This window comes from Notolepis coatsorum (assembly GCF_963971535.1).
Source record: "Notolepis coatsorum genome assembly, chromosome: 17".
In the NCBI taxonomy this organism is placed as follows: Eukaryota; Metazoa; Chordata; class Actinopteri; order Aulopiformes; family Paralepididae; genus Notolepis; species Notolepis coatsorum.
The window spans coordinates 33644759-33658184 of NC_140181.1; the positions used below are offsets into that span (position 1 = coordinate 33644759).

General features: G+C 41.7%; 1 protein-coding gene across 1 annotated transcript in view; it reads left to right on the top strand.

The window, feature by feature from the left end:
• The window catches only part of hdac6 (histone deacetylase 6), an 84883-nt gene that overhangs the window by 23513 nt on the left and 47944 nt on the right, over positions 1 to 13426 (top strand). The window contains exons 5-7 of the mRNA XM_084332915.1: positions 7511 to 7595; positions 11212 to 11252; positions 11804 to 11900. Coding sequence (XP_084189041.1) covers positions 7511 to 7595; positions 11212 to 11252; positions 11804 to 11900 — 223 coding nt within the window. The remainder of the gene's footprint in view (positions 1 to 7510; positions 7596 to 11211; positions 11253 to 11803; positions 11901 to 13426) is intronic.

Sequence of the window (13426 nt, forward strand, 5' to 3'; positions counted from 1 at the left end):
CTGTTTCTGTCGGTCATACTTGACCAGAAAAGCGATAAACGCTAAAAAAAAATAAAAGGCCTTTCTAAAAAGGTAGGTCTTGAGTCCACGTTTTAAAAGTATTAACAGTTTGTGGTGCTCTCAGGTGGTTGGGGAGAGCATTCCATAGTCTGGGCGCGGCCGAGCAGAAGGCTTGATCGCCCATGGTGTGCAGCTTAGTCTTGGGGGCTTTGAGGAGGTAGGCTGTGCTGGAGCGGAGGGAGTGTGAAGAGGACTGGGGGGTGAGGAGTTCCTTGAGGTAGGCAGGGGCACCACCGTGTACACATTGGTGAGTGAGGAGGGAGACCTTGTACTCGATCCTGTGTTCCACAGTGAAGTGATCTGAGGGTGGGGGTGATGTGGTCATATTTGCGCAGCCTCATCAGGATCTGCAGTCTGCAGTTTTTAAATGCTTTTACTAGGGATCCCGATGAGGAGTGCATTGCAATAGTCCAGCCTGGAGGAGACGAAGGTGTGGACAAGTTTCTCAGAATCTGCCAGAGTGAGTGAGGAGCGGAGTTTTGAGATGTTCCTGAGGTGAAAGAAAGAGGTCTTGCAGATGTATTTGATGTGAGTCTCGAATGAGAGGTGGGGGTCCATTTTCATGCCCAAGTTAGTGACAAGGGTGGAGAGTGGAATGTCCTGGCCGGAGAAGGAGATGGTGGTGATGGTGGATGACCGGACCTGGAGTGGGGTACCAACCAGCATGGCTTCCGTTTTGGAGCTGTTGACCTGTAGAAACCTGTGGTTCATCCATGCCTTAGTCTCCTCCAGGCAAGCAGTCAGTGTGGGGGGTGATGATGGTGAAGATGGTGAAATGTACAGCTGGGTGTCGTCAGCATAGCAGTGGAACGACACCGTGCCGGCTGATGATGCAGCCGAGGGGGAGCATGTACAGGGTGAACAGCAGGGGGCCGAGGACAGATCCCTGGGGGACACCACAGGTGACGGGGTGGATAGAGGATGTTGCACCTCCCAGGGATATATAAATAGGTTTAGCACTGCAAACACCGGAACTTATCCCCATTGAACAGAGCGCTGGCACACAACGGCCCAACGCCCATAGCGACCCCTGGCGGGGAGAGTGGATCTCAGCCGGGAGAGAGAGTTCCAGAGGGTGGGGGCCGCCTCGCTGAAGGCTCTATCCCTAAAAGTTCATAGCTGGGTGTGGGGGATGGAGAGCAGATCCCTGTCTGAGGATCACAGCCTTCGGGAGGCAGGGTGTGTAGGGTGGAGGAGATCAGAGGTATTGGGGGTCAAGGGCATGGAGGGATTTGTAGGTAAGGTTAATATCTTATATGGTATACAGGACTTGACTGGGAGCCAGTGGAGGTGGATGAGGGTGATGTGCTGCCAGGGCTTGGTGCGGGTGAGAAACCTGGCAGCGGAGTTCTGCACATACTGGATCCTGTCCAGGGTGTTGCTGGATACCCCAGACAAGACTCCATTACAGTAGTCAAGGCAGGAGGTGATGAAGGCATGGATGAGGGTCTCTGAAAGGACTTCAGTAGACGGGGAGAATTTGTGCTTAACACATTGAGTGCCAGCAGGGGCGCCAGAATTAGCGCTTGAATGTCAGCCTTTTTAGACAGATTTTCCGATATTTCATGATTTTCACGGAGCTATTTCTATACTATATTATGGCTATGTGACTAATACGCCCGTCGCTTATCAATGACATGCTTGCAGTCAACATGTACGAAACGGATTGTTTTTTCATTGGTACATTTCTGTTTTATACCATTTTGAAAAACGGACGTTTAAGATTCTGTGATATCGCCCTTTAGTGGAATACACAAAACATGTTGTAATTTTTCGGCCTATTTATGAATCGTTTTCAAATAAACGCTAGATTATCGATAGTATATGTGTACTTATGCACGCTAGAGAAGCCGGCTGAAAAATCTATTATCTATTTCCTGGTCAGCGCACACACACACACACACATACACACATAGGGGACAGGTTGAGATATATGTGAAAAAAACTCTGATTACCCCAAGACTGGTAAAATAAAGTCCTTACCTCACATCAGATGTTCTGCAAAAAGATTATTCCAATTCCTGATCGCCATTCCAAATCTCGATCGCGTTTATTGATCCAACGCTGGGTACTCGAAACACATAATCCACGCTGTTCTGAGGGTCGGCGATGACTGCAGTAGGCTCGGGTTACATGCCTGAGAAGTAAAATGTGGATTCCGGATTTTTTTCCCCCCATGCATTTTCATTCAATCCAATCCAATGGGGTGCATTACCATCCGGGAGACGATAGGGGGCGGTATTTTCCCTGTTCGAGCTCATAGACAGCCCCAATGATAACGTGAGGCTAGAATGATGAAACATGAATGGATTTCGCTAATAAAAGCAATAACGATTAAATAACGAGATTTCTCGTCCTTGGCACTCAACGCATGGCATGAACTAATGAGATTTCTCGTGGCTGGCACTCAAAGTGTTAAGGGGAAGGGACGATTAGGTGGCCTTGATGTCAGAGACCTGATTAGGAATTTGACCAGGAACGTCGGGGAACCCCCTACTCTTTACGATAGGCGTCCTGGGTTATTTTTTTTAAAGATTACTTTTTTAGCATTTTTACAGCTTTATTCTGGTCAGACATGACCGACAGAGAGCAGAGGAGAGGAAGAACGGGAGAAGATATGGGGGGAGGACATGCAGCAAATCCGTCTGGCATCGGGAGATGAACCCGGGTCGACCACGTAGGTCTGCAGCACAGTAACGTGGTGCGCCACTCGGCCGCCCCTGGCGTCCTGGTTTCTTTAACGACCGAGATTCAGTCAGGACCTCGTTTTAGCGTCTCACCCGAAGGACGGCACTCGCAGCTAGCTATACAGTGTCCCTATCACCATAACAGGGGCATTGTTACTGACTAGTCCAGAGGACAGAGTGCCCCCTGCTGGACAACGACACCACTTTCCGACAACAGCCTTGACGAGCGCAATAGCAAAGAGCATCAATAAAAACAAACAGCAAGATATAATAAACACGGTGGGTTGTGGTGTCTGTGGTTTACTGGGAGTGATATAATAAACATGTGGGTTGTGGTGTCAGTGGTCTACTGGGAGTGATATAATAAGCAGGTGTGTAGTGGTATCAATGGTCTACTGGGAGTGATATAATAAACAGGTGTATAGTGTTATCAGTGGTTACTGGGAGTGATATAATAAACAGGTGTGTAGTGATATCAGTGGTCTACTGGGAGTGATATAATAAACAGGTGTGTAGTGATATCAGTGGTCTACTGGGAGTGATATAATAAACGTGGGTTGTGGTGTCAGTGGTCTACTGGGAGTGATATAATAAACATGTGGGTTGTGGTGTCAGTGGTCTACTGGGAGTGATATAAACAGGTGGGTTGTATCAGTGGTCTACTGGGACTGATATAATAAACCGGTGTGTAGTGGTATCAGACTGAATGAATGAATGAAAACTTTATTTAACAGATTGCAGAATGGGTACAATACAGTACGGCTCAATACACAATTGTTAAGGGGATGCAGACCAGAGAAAGACGTTTTTCTTGTTTATATCAGGATCCCCCATTTTCAATTCATAGTGACATTTATGACATACACAACATACATGACATGACATTTATGGCATAAGGACATACATGACATACAGGTATATAGTACTGTTACATTTGTGACATATATGATATGCAAATATACAGTACTGTTACCCATAGATCCTAACAGAATATATACATATGATGGGGAGGATACTGTACATTAGGAGGGGGTGGGTGGGAGAGAAATATACATACGGTGGGGAGGAGACTGTCTTATTAGGTGGGGGTGGGGGGTTTGGACATTTACGGTGGCCAGTTTCGAATTGCAGCCTCCCGTAGGCGGTTTTGAATGTGGGTAGGGATTCACATTCCTTTACAGCTTTGGGTAGGGCGTTCCACATTGATGTGGCATAATTGCGAAACGTGTTTAGTCCCTTGTTTGAGCCGAATCTGGGTTTAACATGATTTGTTGAGCTCCCTCTGGTGTTGTGGTCGTGGTATTCACTGACCTTTGGGAAGTATTTTGACATGTACATGGGTACCTTAGTCGTATAGTGTATCTTGTAGACCAGGCCCATTGCAAGTTACTGTACTCTGTCGTTTACTCTAAGCCATCCTAGGTAGTCAAAGTGGGCAGGGGTGAGGTCAAGTAGTAGTCTGACCAGTTTCTTTTGTGATGTTTGTAATCTTGTTTTTTGCGCCTTTGAGGTGCTTTGGTACCATGAGGTGCAAGCATAGTCGTAGTACCCTTGAATCAGTGGTCTACTGGGAGTGATATAATAAACATGTGGGTTGTGGTATCAGTGGTCTACTGGGAGTGCTATAAACAGGTGTGTTGTATCAGTGGTCTACTGGGAGTGATATAATAAACATGTGGGTTGTGTGAGTGGTCTACTGGGAGTGATATAATAAAGAGATAGATACTTTATTCATCCCCTAGGGGAAATAAACAGGTCGGTTGTGTGTGTGTAGTCTACTGTGAGTGATGTAATACATACGGTGGGTTGTGTGGTCTACTGGGAATGGTGTGTGCTCTACTGGGATCTCATAATAAACCGGTTGGTTGTGGTGTGGTCTACTGGGAGTGATGTAATATATACTGTGTTGTGTGAGTGGTCTACTGGGAGTGATGTAATAAATGGGGTGGGTTGTGGTGTGAGTTGTCTACTGGGAGTGATATAATAAATAGGGTGTGTTCTGTGAGTGGTCTACTGGGAGTGATGTAAAAAAACGGGTTGTGAGTGGTCTACTGGGAGTGATGTAATAGATAGGGTGGGTTGTGGTGTGAGTGGTCTACTCGGATTTATGTAATAAATACTGTGTGTTGTGAGTGGTCTACTTGGAGTGATGTAATAGATAGGGTGGGTTGTGTTGTGAGTGGTCTATAGGGAGGTGTAGTCTGACGTCACTTTGGACCGCCCGCGAGGTCCACCCGTATAGAGATTTATCATTGGGAAAATGGATTATCGGCTATTGTAACAATTTTGCCGCATGGAAATTGAAAAGCTTTCCATTTTTGCACAAAATGAGTTCCCTTCTATCACTAACATTATTGTTTAAGCATTTTTGGTTGCAATTCTTTTTTTTATGATTAATTGCGAATATTTTCATGTTGAGCTATAGATTGTGGATGAATAAGCACAGAAAGGTACACCATGCCAATGTTAATGCTTTATTTGTTTTAAACGAGACGATTTAGAAATGGGCAATGGGGAAATACATTGCGTTGGACAGAGGGTGGAACACGAAAAACGGCAATGACGTAACCACTACACCTCCCTACTGGGAGTGATGTAATAAATAGGTGTGTAGTGATATCAGTGGTCTACTGGGAGTGATGTAATAAATAGGGTGGGTTGTGGTGTGAGTGGTCTCCTGGGAGTGGTGTTGATTGTAAAGGAAGAAGGGACCTGTGGCGTCTCTTCTTCACACAGCGCAGGTGAAGCAGCCTGTCACTTAAGCAGCTGCCCAGTGCTGCCAGAGTGTCCTGCATGGGGTGTGTGACATGTCCTCCATCAGGGATAATCGCTTAGCCATCATTCTCCTTTCTCCCAACACCTCTACTGGGTCGAGGGGGGGGGGGGGCATCCCAGCACAGCACTGTCCTTAACCAGTCTGTTAAGTCTCTTCCTGTCAGCAGTCAGACCACTCAGTAAAGGTCCTCATCAGTGCCCCCTGCAGTCCTCCAGACCTAAGTCTCCTCAGCAGATAGTCTGCGCTGTTCCTCCTCATCCCCCCTAGGCAGCACTGGGAATGTCTTTCAGAGGCTAAGCTAGCTTGCATCAAGTTACTGGTACCATATTATGAAACTAACAACTTAAGGTATCCATTGGTACCAACCTTGTCATGCTAGCTTGTCAGGAAGAGGGTTAAATAATGGTCCAAAGTTTTGGCAAGGGGAAAACGGCCATGTCCATTTTTAAAGGGGCCCGTGACCTCTGACCTCAATATATCTGGTTTAAATTCTACTCTGAATGAGTAGACTACTCAGGTAGTCATGAGTCTCACCTTTTACTTACATGCCCACTTTATGTTAATGTCATGCAGTTCTTTTGCATGCAGTACAAATGTGTTATTTTCACCTATTTAGATAAATGTGCATTTGACTATTTCTGCATACTGGCATCCCTAAACAGTCTTGGAATTGCATAGATATGGTATAGCTGGAAATCTGAGACTTGCCGATCCAATGAACCCAACTGTATTCATGAAGTTAGTCCTTGTATAAGCCATTTCATTGTAGTGATCTTCTTTTATACATTTCTTTTTGTATTATTTTTTACTTGACCTCACTGTATAAAATGACCTATTGTGACCTCTAGGATAATCACAGCCTCATGAAACCTAACAACCACAAACTAGAGACCTAGGGAATTCAGAGAATTCCAGAACAGAAGTGCTTGCCATCCAATCGCCAAAGAATTCTTACAGAAATCTTTGATAACAAATCACGGCATGACATTTTCTATGTTCCTCTTTATTGAGGGATGTCTGACCATGTTTATCAATTCTCCAGTGGTTAAAAATGCTTCTATGTGGCATCTACTGTTGACCTGCTATCTCCCCTTAACAGATTCTGTGCCAAAAACGGAAAATGACATGTTTGCTCGACAAGCATTGAGTGCCAAAAAACTAGATATTACGTTTTTGGATCGTTTGATCTTTTTACTTTGATCCCCGCTTTATATACTTGCCCGGAGCGATCTGCATCATTTTGGCACATCCACATACACTAGAACTGCAATGCCGATCAACTATCACTCATTGCACCTTACCATAAGTTGTACCTCCCATTTCTGCATTGTACTTTATATTGTATTGTAAGTTACTCAGCGACAAGTTACTTCCCTTGCCAAAACTTTGGACCATTATTTAACCCTCTTCCTGACAAGCTAGCATGACAAGGTTGGTACCAATGGATACCTTAAGTTGTTAGTTTCATATTAGGGCTGGGCGATATGGCCTAAATATGATATCACGATATTTTCTGACCTTTCGGCGATACACGATATACATCACAATGTTTTCCTTTTTTCCCCAAACAATTCATTATGAGGCTTACCAAGACAGTTAAAAAAATTCTACTCTGTATTGTATATTGTATATATGTATATTGAACACTTTTGTTTTGAACACTTTTGTTTACACTTGTTACGTACTTTTGACTTCTATTTTTTACTTATCTATTTTATTTTTTATCTAGCACACTCTCAGGAGCAGAACAGGAAAAAGCATTTCATATAAAAGTATTCTGTATTTTTGTATGACAACTAATAAAGAAACTTGAAACTTGAACTAGGTAGTCTCCTCACAACACATGACAGTTGTAGTTAGTCTTCTCACAACTCATCCTGCTTTTTGTCTCTACTTAATCTGTTAATTTTAATTGAGAGAGAGAGAACATTCACATGGATGCTATAGATTACGTTGCTGTTTTTGTTTTTGCTGTGTTTGTCTGCAGCCACCCAGAGTGTCCAGAGAGACTGTTGGCCATCATGGAGGAGGTGGAGAAACAGGGCCTACTGCAGTGCTGTGTTACTCTACAGGTCAGATACTAGTCTACTGTCTTACTCTACAGGTCAGATACTAGTCTACTGTGTTACTCTACAGGTCAGATACTAGTCTACTGTGTTACTCTACAGGTCAGATACTAGTCTACTGTGTTACTCTACAGGTCAGATACTAGTCTACTGTGTTACTCTACAGGTCAGATACTAGTCTACTGTGTTACTCTACAGGTCAGATACTAGTCTACTGTGTTACTCTACAGGTCAGATACTACTCTACTGTCTTACTCTACAGGTCAGATACTAGTCTACTGTCTTACTCTACAGGTCAGATACTAGTCTACTGTGTTACTCTACAGGTCAGATACTAGTCTACTGTGTTACTCTACAGGTCAGATACTAGTCTACTGTGTTACTCTACAGGTCAGATACTAGTCTACTGTGTTACTCTACAGGTCAGATACTAGTCTACTGTCTTACTCTACAGGTCAGATACTAGTCTACTGTCTTACTCTACAGGTCAGATACTAGTCAGTCAGATACTAGTCTACGCCATAAACTCTTAATGTACATAGATACACATTAAACTCTCTTAATGTAAATATATACCATAAACTCGTAATGTACATAGATACACCACAAACTCTCTTAATGTACATAGATACACATTAATTAAGCAATAATACACTCTACTAATATTACCCGTATGCATCACAGCCATGGCAATATTCATGACATAACACAGGCTTTGAGTGTATTATTGCTTTTATACAGTAGGTTGCACCATTGGAAAAAATATAGGAGGACAATTCTAGGGTCTTTTATATCAATTTCAGTGAACTTATTATTCTTAAAGATGGAGTAGGCTATCAACAAGCTTGGCAACGCAAACTAATGACGTATTAGTCTAATGCAGTGGTTCCCAAACTGGTGCATGCACCCCTTGTGGTGCGCGAGCGCCCTCTAGGTGGTGCGTGACATGAAAAGGCTAATGGTGGTAAATAATAATAATTTTCTTTTTTTAACAATAAAATGTCATACAAATCTTAGTCAAACCTTTAGTATTATGGATATTAAACATGCTGGCAGAGTACATGCATCCATGTTGTCGTGAACATTTTAATTAAATAAAGAAATTCCCTATCCATATTCGCCGTGGGAAGAGATAAAATAAAAAATTAAATCTGTGCACGGAGACCAGCAACAATTTTTTCTAACAGAAACCCATTGGGGGGTGCGTCAGCTAGGTCGGGAGTTGACAGGGGGTGCACGGCCAAAAAAGTTTGGGAACCGCTGGTCTAATGCAAGCGAAAGTCGGAGAAAGTCATCAGCACCTTGTTTCATTGTGGCTTTTCTCCAGCGCGTCCAGCTCGTCTTTCGTTGGATTGGCATGTGTAATAATGCTGTTTGTCTGAATACCAGTAGATGTAGGCCCGTCCTCTATCTATCCACTTGTTTATGGTTAACGGGTACGTAGGTCATGTTGACACAGTATATATACACTGTACTGTACCTGCACTGTATTATACTGTACATATACTGTATATAGGTATATTGATTTTTTTTGGTTTACACTTGATTACGTACTTGACTTTCTATTTTATACTTATATTCTACTTATTTTATACTATCTTTTTATTATCTAGCACACTCAGGAGCAAAACAGAAAGAAACTTGAAACTTGAACTTGAATAGTTTTCGGGACCGCCGATTCATTATGCTGTCGTGGGTTATGTCGTGGGCCTTATGGACATATGATCTACCAGATGGCAATCAAATAATTGGAATATTCTTTTTGGAATCCGACCGGCCACAGGTAAGGACAATTTAACGTCAATTTCAGCTTGATCGTGCAAGGATTTCATAGCCATCACCCTGATCAGCGTATGTTGTGGTAATAACAAATGCTGTTATTGGCAATCAATTAATCAGAAACGCCCCCACCCCCCTTTCATGCATTCATGATGAAACATAATACCTATCATTCATATGCATTTAATTTTTTAACTGTAGCCTGTTTAGGGACAAACCGCCAATGGATTTGGTATAATACACGTTGCGGCTTATAAATAGCCTCACAGGAATTAGCCCTGATCATTCCAAAATAATACTCATATTCACCACGGTATAAAACGGGAACGTATGGATGGAATTTTATTTTCTTTTTTTGCATCTTGAACGGAAGGTTCATACTGTCAAATGACCATGATATTGTATCCATAGCTATAATATAAAATATAGATTTAGCTCTACAAACAACGTGACGCACAGTGAAAGTTTGTAATGGAAAGCTGGCGTTCCAGCCACATTCCAACCACATTCCAATGGCTGTGAATGTGTTAATGTACATAGATACACCATAAACCCTCTCAATGTACATAGATACACCATAAACTCTCTCAATGTACATAGATACACCATAAACTCGTAATGTACATAGATACACAAGAAATGTCATCATTCTGACTGTAAGGCCATGTCCAGATGAAACCGATTTCGGTCGTATCAGGCAAAGTATTTGATCGTATGCTGCACCTTTCATCCACACGGAACTGCGTTGTGGCAGCCTGAAGACGCTATTTTCTGAAACCTGCTCCCAGAGTGCGCAATTCTGAAAACGCTCCCCTTGCGTGGCCATCTTTACAAGCGACACAAGTATTTTCCTGAACCGTTGACGCGATAGCCACCTCTCCCTTACCCCGCATGTGCAAACTCCCACATCACAACAACAATGGCATCGTACAGAGTGCATAAGTTGAGTGGCAGCGTGCTGCAACACCAATACTATAATACTAGACTGAAAAACGTCTGAGTACATCTGTTCTGAGACAGACACAAACACACACACACACTGGAGAGAGGGGAGGATGCAATACACGATACTAGCTAGAGATTAGCGTCACATAGCTGGCCTTTTTCTGAAAACCCAAGTAGTAGCCAAGCACATAATTGTTCCATAGCATACGCCTTCAGTTGATCATGACAAATCCTCTCTTACCTTGACGATTAAAAGGCCTCCATAATTTAGTAAATAGTATCCCCATGGCTGGTGTTGAGCTGTAGCCAGACAGCTAGCGCTGATGCTATTCAAATGCTATTGACATTAGCTAAATAGCTAACCAACTAAATACAATAGACAGTGGTATCCTGAGGTAACGTTAAATACAGACAACAAACGTTTGCTAGTCGAAATGACACAGGGACAAGTTAAACATCAATCAATTACTTTAATACAACACAGGTAGTTTGAGCCGCGGTATCTGTCTCTCTCCACTCCTTTGGAAAACTAACGTTAAGTTAGCTCAAGTTATCGAAAACAACGACAACACTTCCGGTCGGGGGTTTTCAAAATAAAAGAGCAACGTCTAAAACAGGAAAGACATTTATTTTGTACATTTGTGGCACGCACTTATTTCTTGAGACATTTTCGTTTTTACGGAAACCATTTTTTAAATGAAAACGAAATGAAAAACGAAAAAGATCAAAATAGTTTTCGTCTGGACAAGGCCTAAATTGTATGTGATTAACACAAATCTGACATGGTTGTAAAGATTTATGTGGTTCCAATGAGTACAATTTCATTCAGATATCTTAAGGTCAGAGGTCAAGTGACCATGCAGCAGTGCTTTCAAGTCTGTATCTGTCTGTGTTTCAGCCGAGAGCCGCTTCTGAAGATGACCTGCTGCTGGTTCACACGTAAGATAATAACATCTTCAGTCAGTAACATATCGATATGGTCAGTAATATATCAATATGGTCAGTAACATAGCTATGGTCAGCAACATATTGATGTGGTCAGCAACATATTTATATGGTCAGTAATATATTGATATGGTCAGTAACATTGATATGGTCAATGACATATTGGTCAGTAACATTGATATGGTCAGTGACACATTGACTGCCTAACAACATATCGATATATGGTCAGTAATATATTGATATAGTCAGTAACATATTGATATGGTCAGTAACATATTATAATATAGTAACATATCAAGCTAGTATGTATTGTTTTAAATGTACTCTTATCAAGCTAGTATTTATTGTTTTAAATGTACTCTTATCAAGCTAGTATTCATTGTTTTAAGTTTACTCTTATCTAGCTAGTATTTATTGTTTTAAATGTACTCTTATCAAGCTAGTATTTATTGTTTTATTATCTTCTGTTCTCTTTTGTTCTCTTCTGTATTATATTCTGTTCTACTCTATTCTATTCTATTCTATCCACTTCACTTCTACTGTAGGAAGCAGTATATTGATGTGATGAGAGCAACAGAGAGCATGACAGAGACTGAACTACACACTCTGTCAGAGAGCTACGATTCTGTTTATATACACCCTGTATGTACACACACACACACACACACACACACACACACACACACACACACACACACACACACACACACACACACACACACACACACACACACACACACACACACACGCACACACACACACTCTGTCAGAGAGCTACAATTCTGTTTATATACACCCTGTATGTACACGAACAATTGGAGGTGGGATTCCCACTCTCCGGGACATCTACACCAGGCATTGCAGGGCCAAGGCTAAGAGAATAGTCAAAGACTCTAGCCGCCCAAACAACTGCTGCGGTCAGGCAAGCGCTACCTGAGTCTCATGGCCAGTATAGAGAGACATCCCCAGGCCATCAGGATGCTCAATGTGGACTCTATGCTACACTAACCCATCCATCCTACATGCATTGCACACACATCCACATGCACACATTGGGTCTCATTCACCAACGGACTTAAGACAAAAAAAATGCTCTTAGGGCCATTTAAGAAATTTTCGGGACGATTTCGGGATTCCTCAACCGTCCCTAAACTTGGATTCGGCCCTTCGGATTTAGGAGCGCTGAAGAGCAGTCTTAACTTGACAGACTGTTGTGCTCCGTGTTCTTAAGGGCTTTATTTTGGAGGAATCATTGTGATTCCTTCATGTCAACTCTACAGGCTTCCTTGGAATTAATTAATTTATCATAATTTAAATAAATATGATTAACCATATCTGAACCAGCTATTTTGTACAATTACTAATAATAATTAATAATAATAATAATAATAATAATAATAATAATAATAATAATAATAATAATAATAATAATAATAATAATAATAATAATAATAATAATAATAATAATTAATTACTTAATTAGTCAGATATTCAAACACAATTAAGCAATTATTGGGACATTATTGAAAATAATTATTATTTAATGCCTTCTGTGGCATTTGTATTTCTTATTTGTTAAATATCTGTTTTATTGATTAATTATACATTTGAAAGAATGCAGGTTATAGCCAACATGCAATATATCCCATTGATTGGTACAATGGGACAGACATTTGTCGTTTTATATAGCTATAACCTGCATTCTTTCAAATATATCATTAATCAATAAAACAGATATTGAAATACACTATGTAGCCTACTACACCAACACTGCAAATGACAGTGGATAAATAAATAAGAACTAAAGCTAATCGTGTGGATTAGGATATGTACTAATATAGGGCAGCGCAGTATCTGCGATCTCCTAATAAAACAAGTCATTAGAATAATATAAGCCTATATACTGCGTTCATTCATTACGCACGTAGACTATACAGTACTGCGCGTGTGTGTGCTGCGGCAGGTGGCCACGAGCTGTACGTATATGATGACAATACATTAATCTAATCTCATTTTTGTCTGTCGCAAATCGCTTCCGCTACCTATATCGGCCACCATTTTCACACAGCTGCATCATCAGTTGCACTATAATGAGCTGGACAGGTGTGTCTAAAGTCCAACGCACATGGCGGGTGATTTTTGCCAGAGACAGTGGACAGACTTGTCTT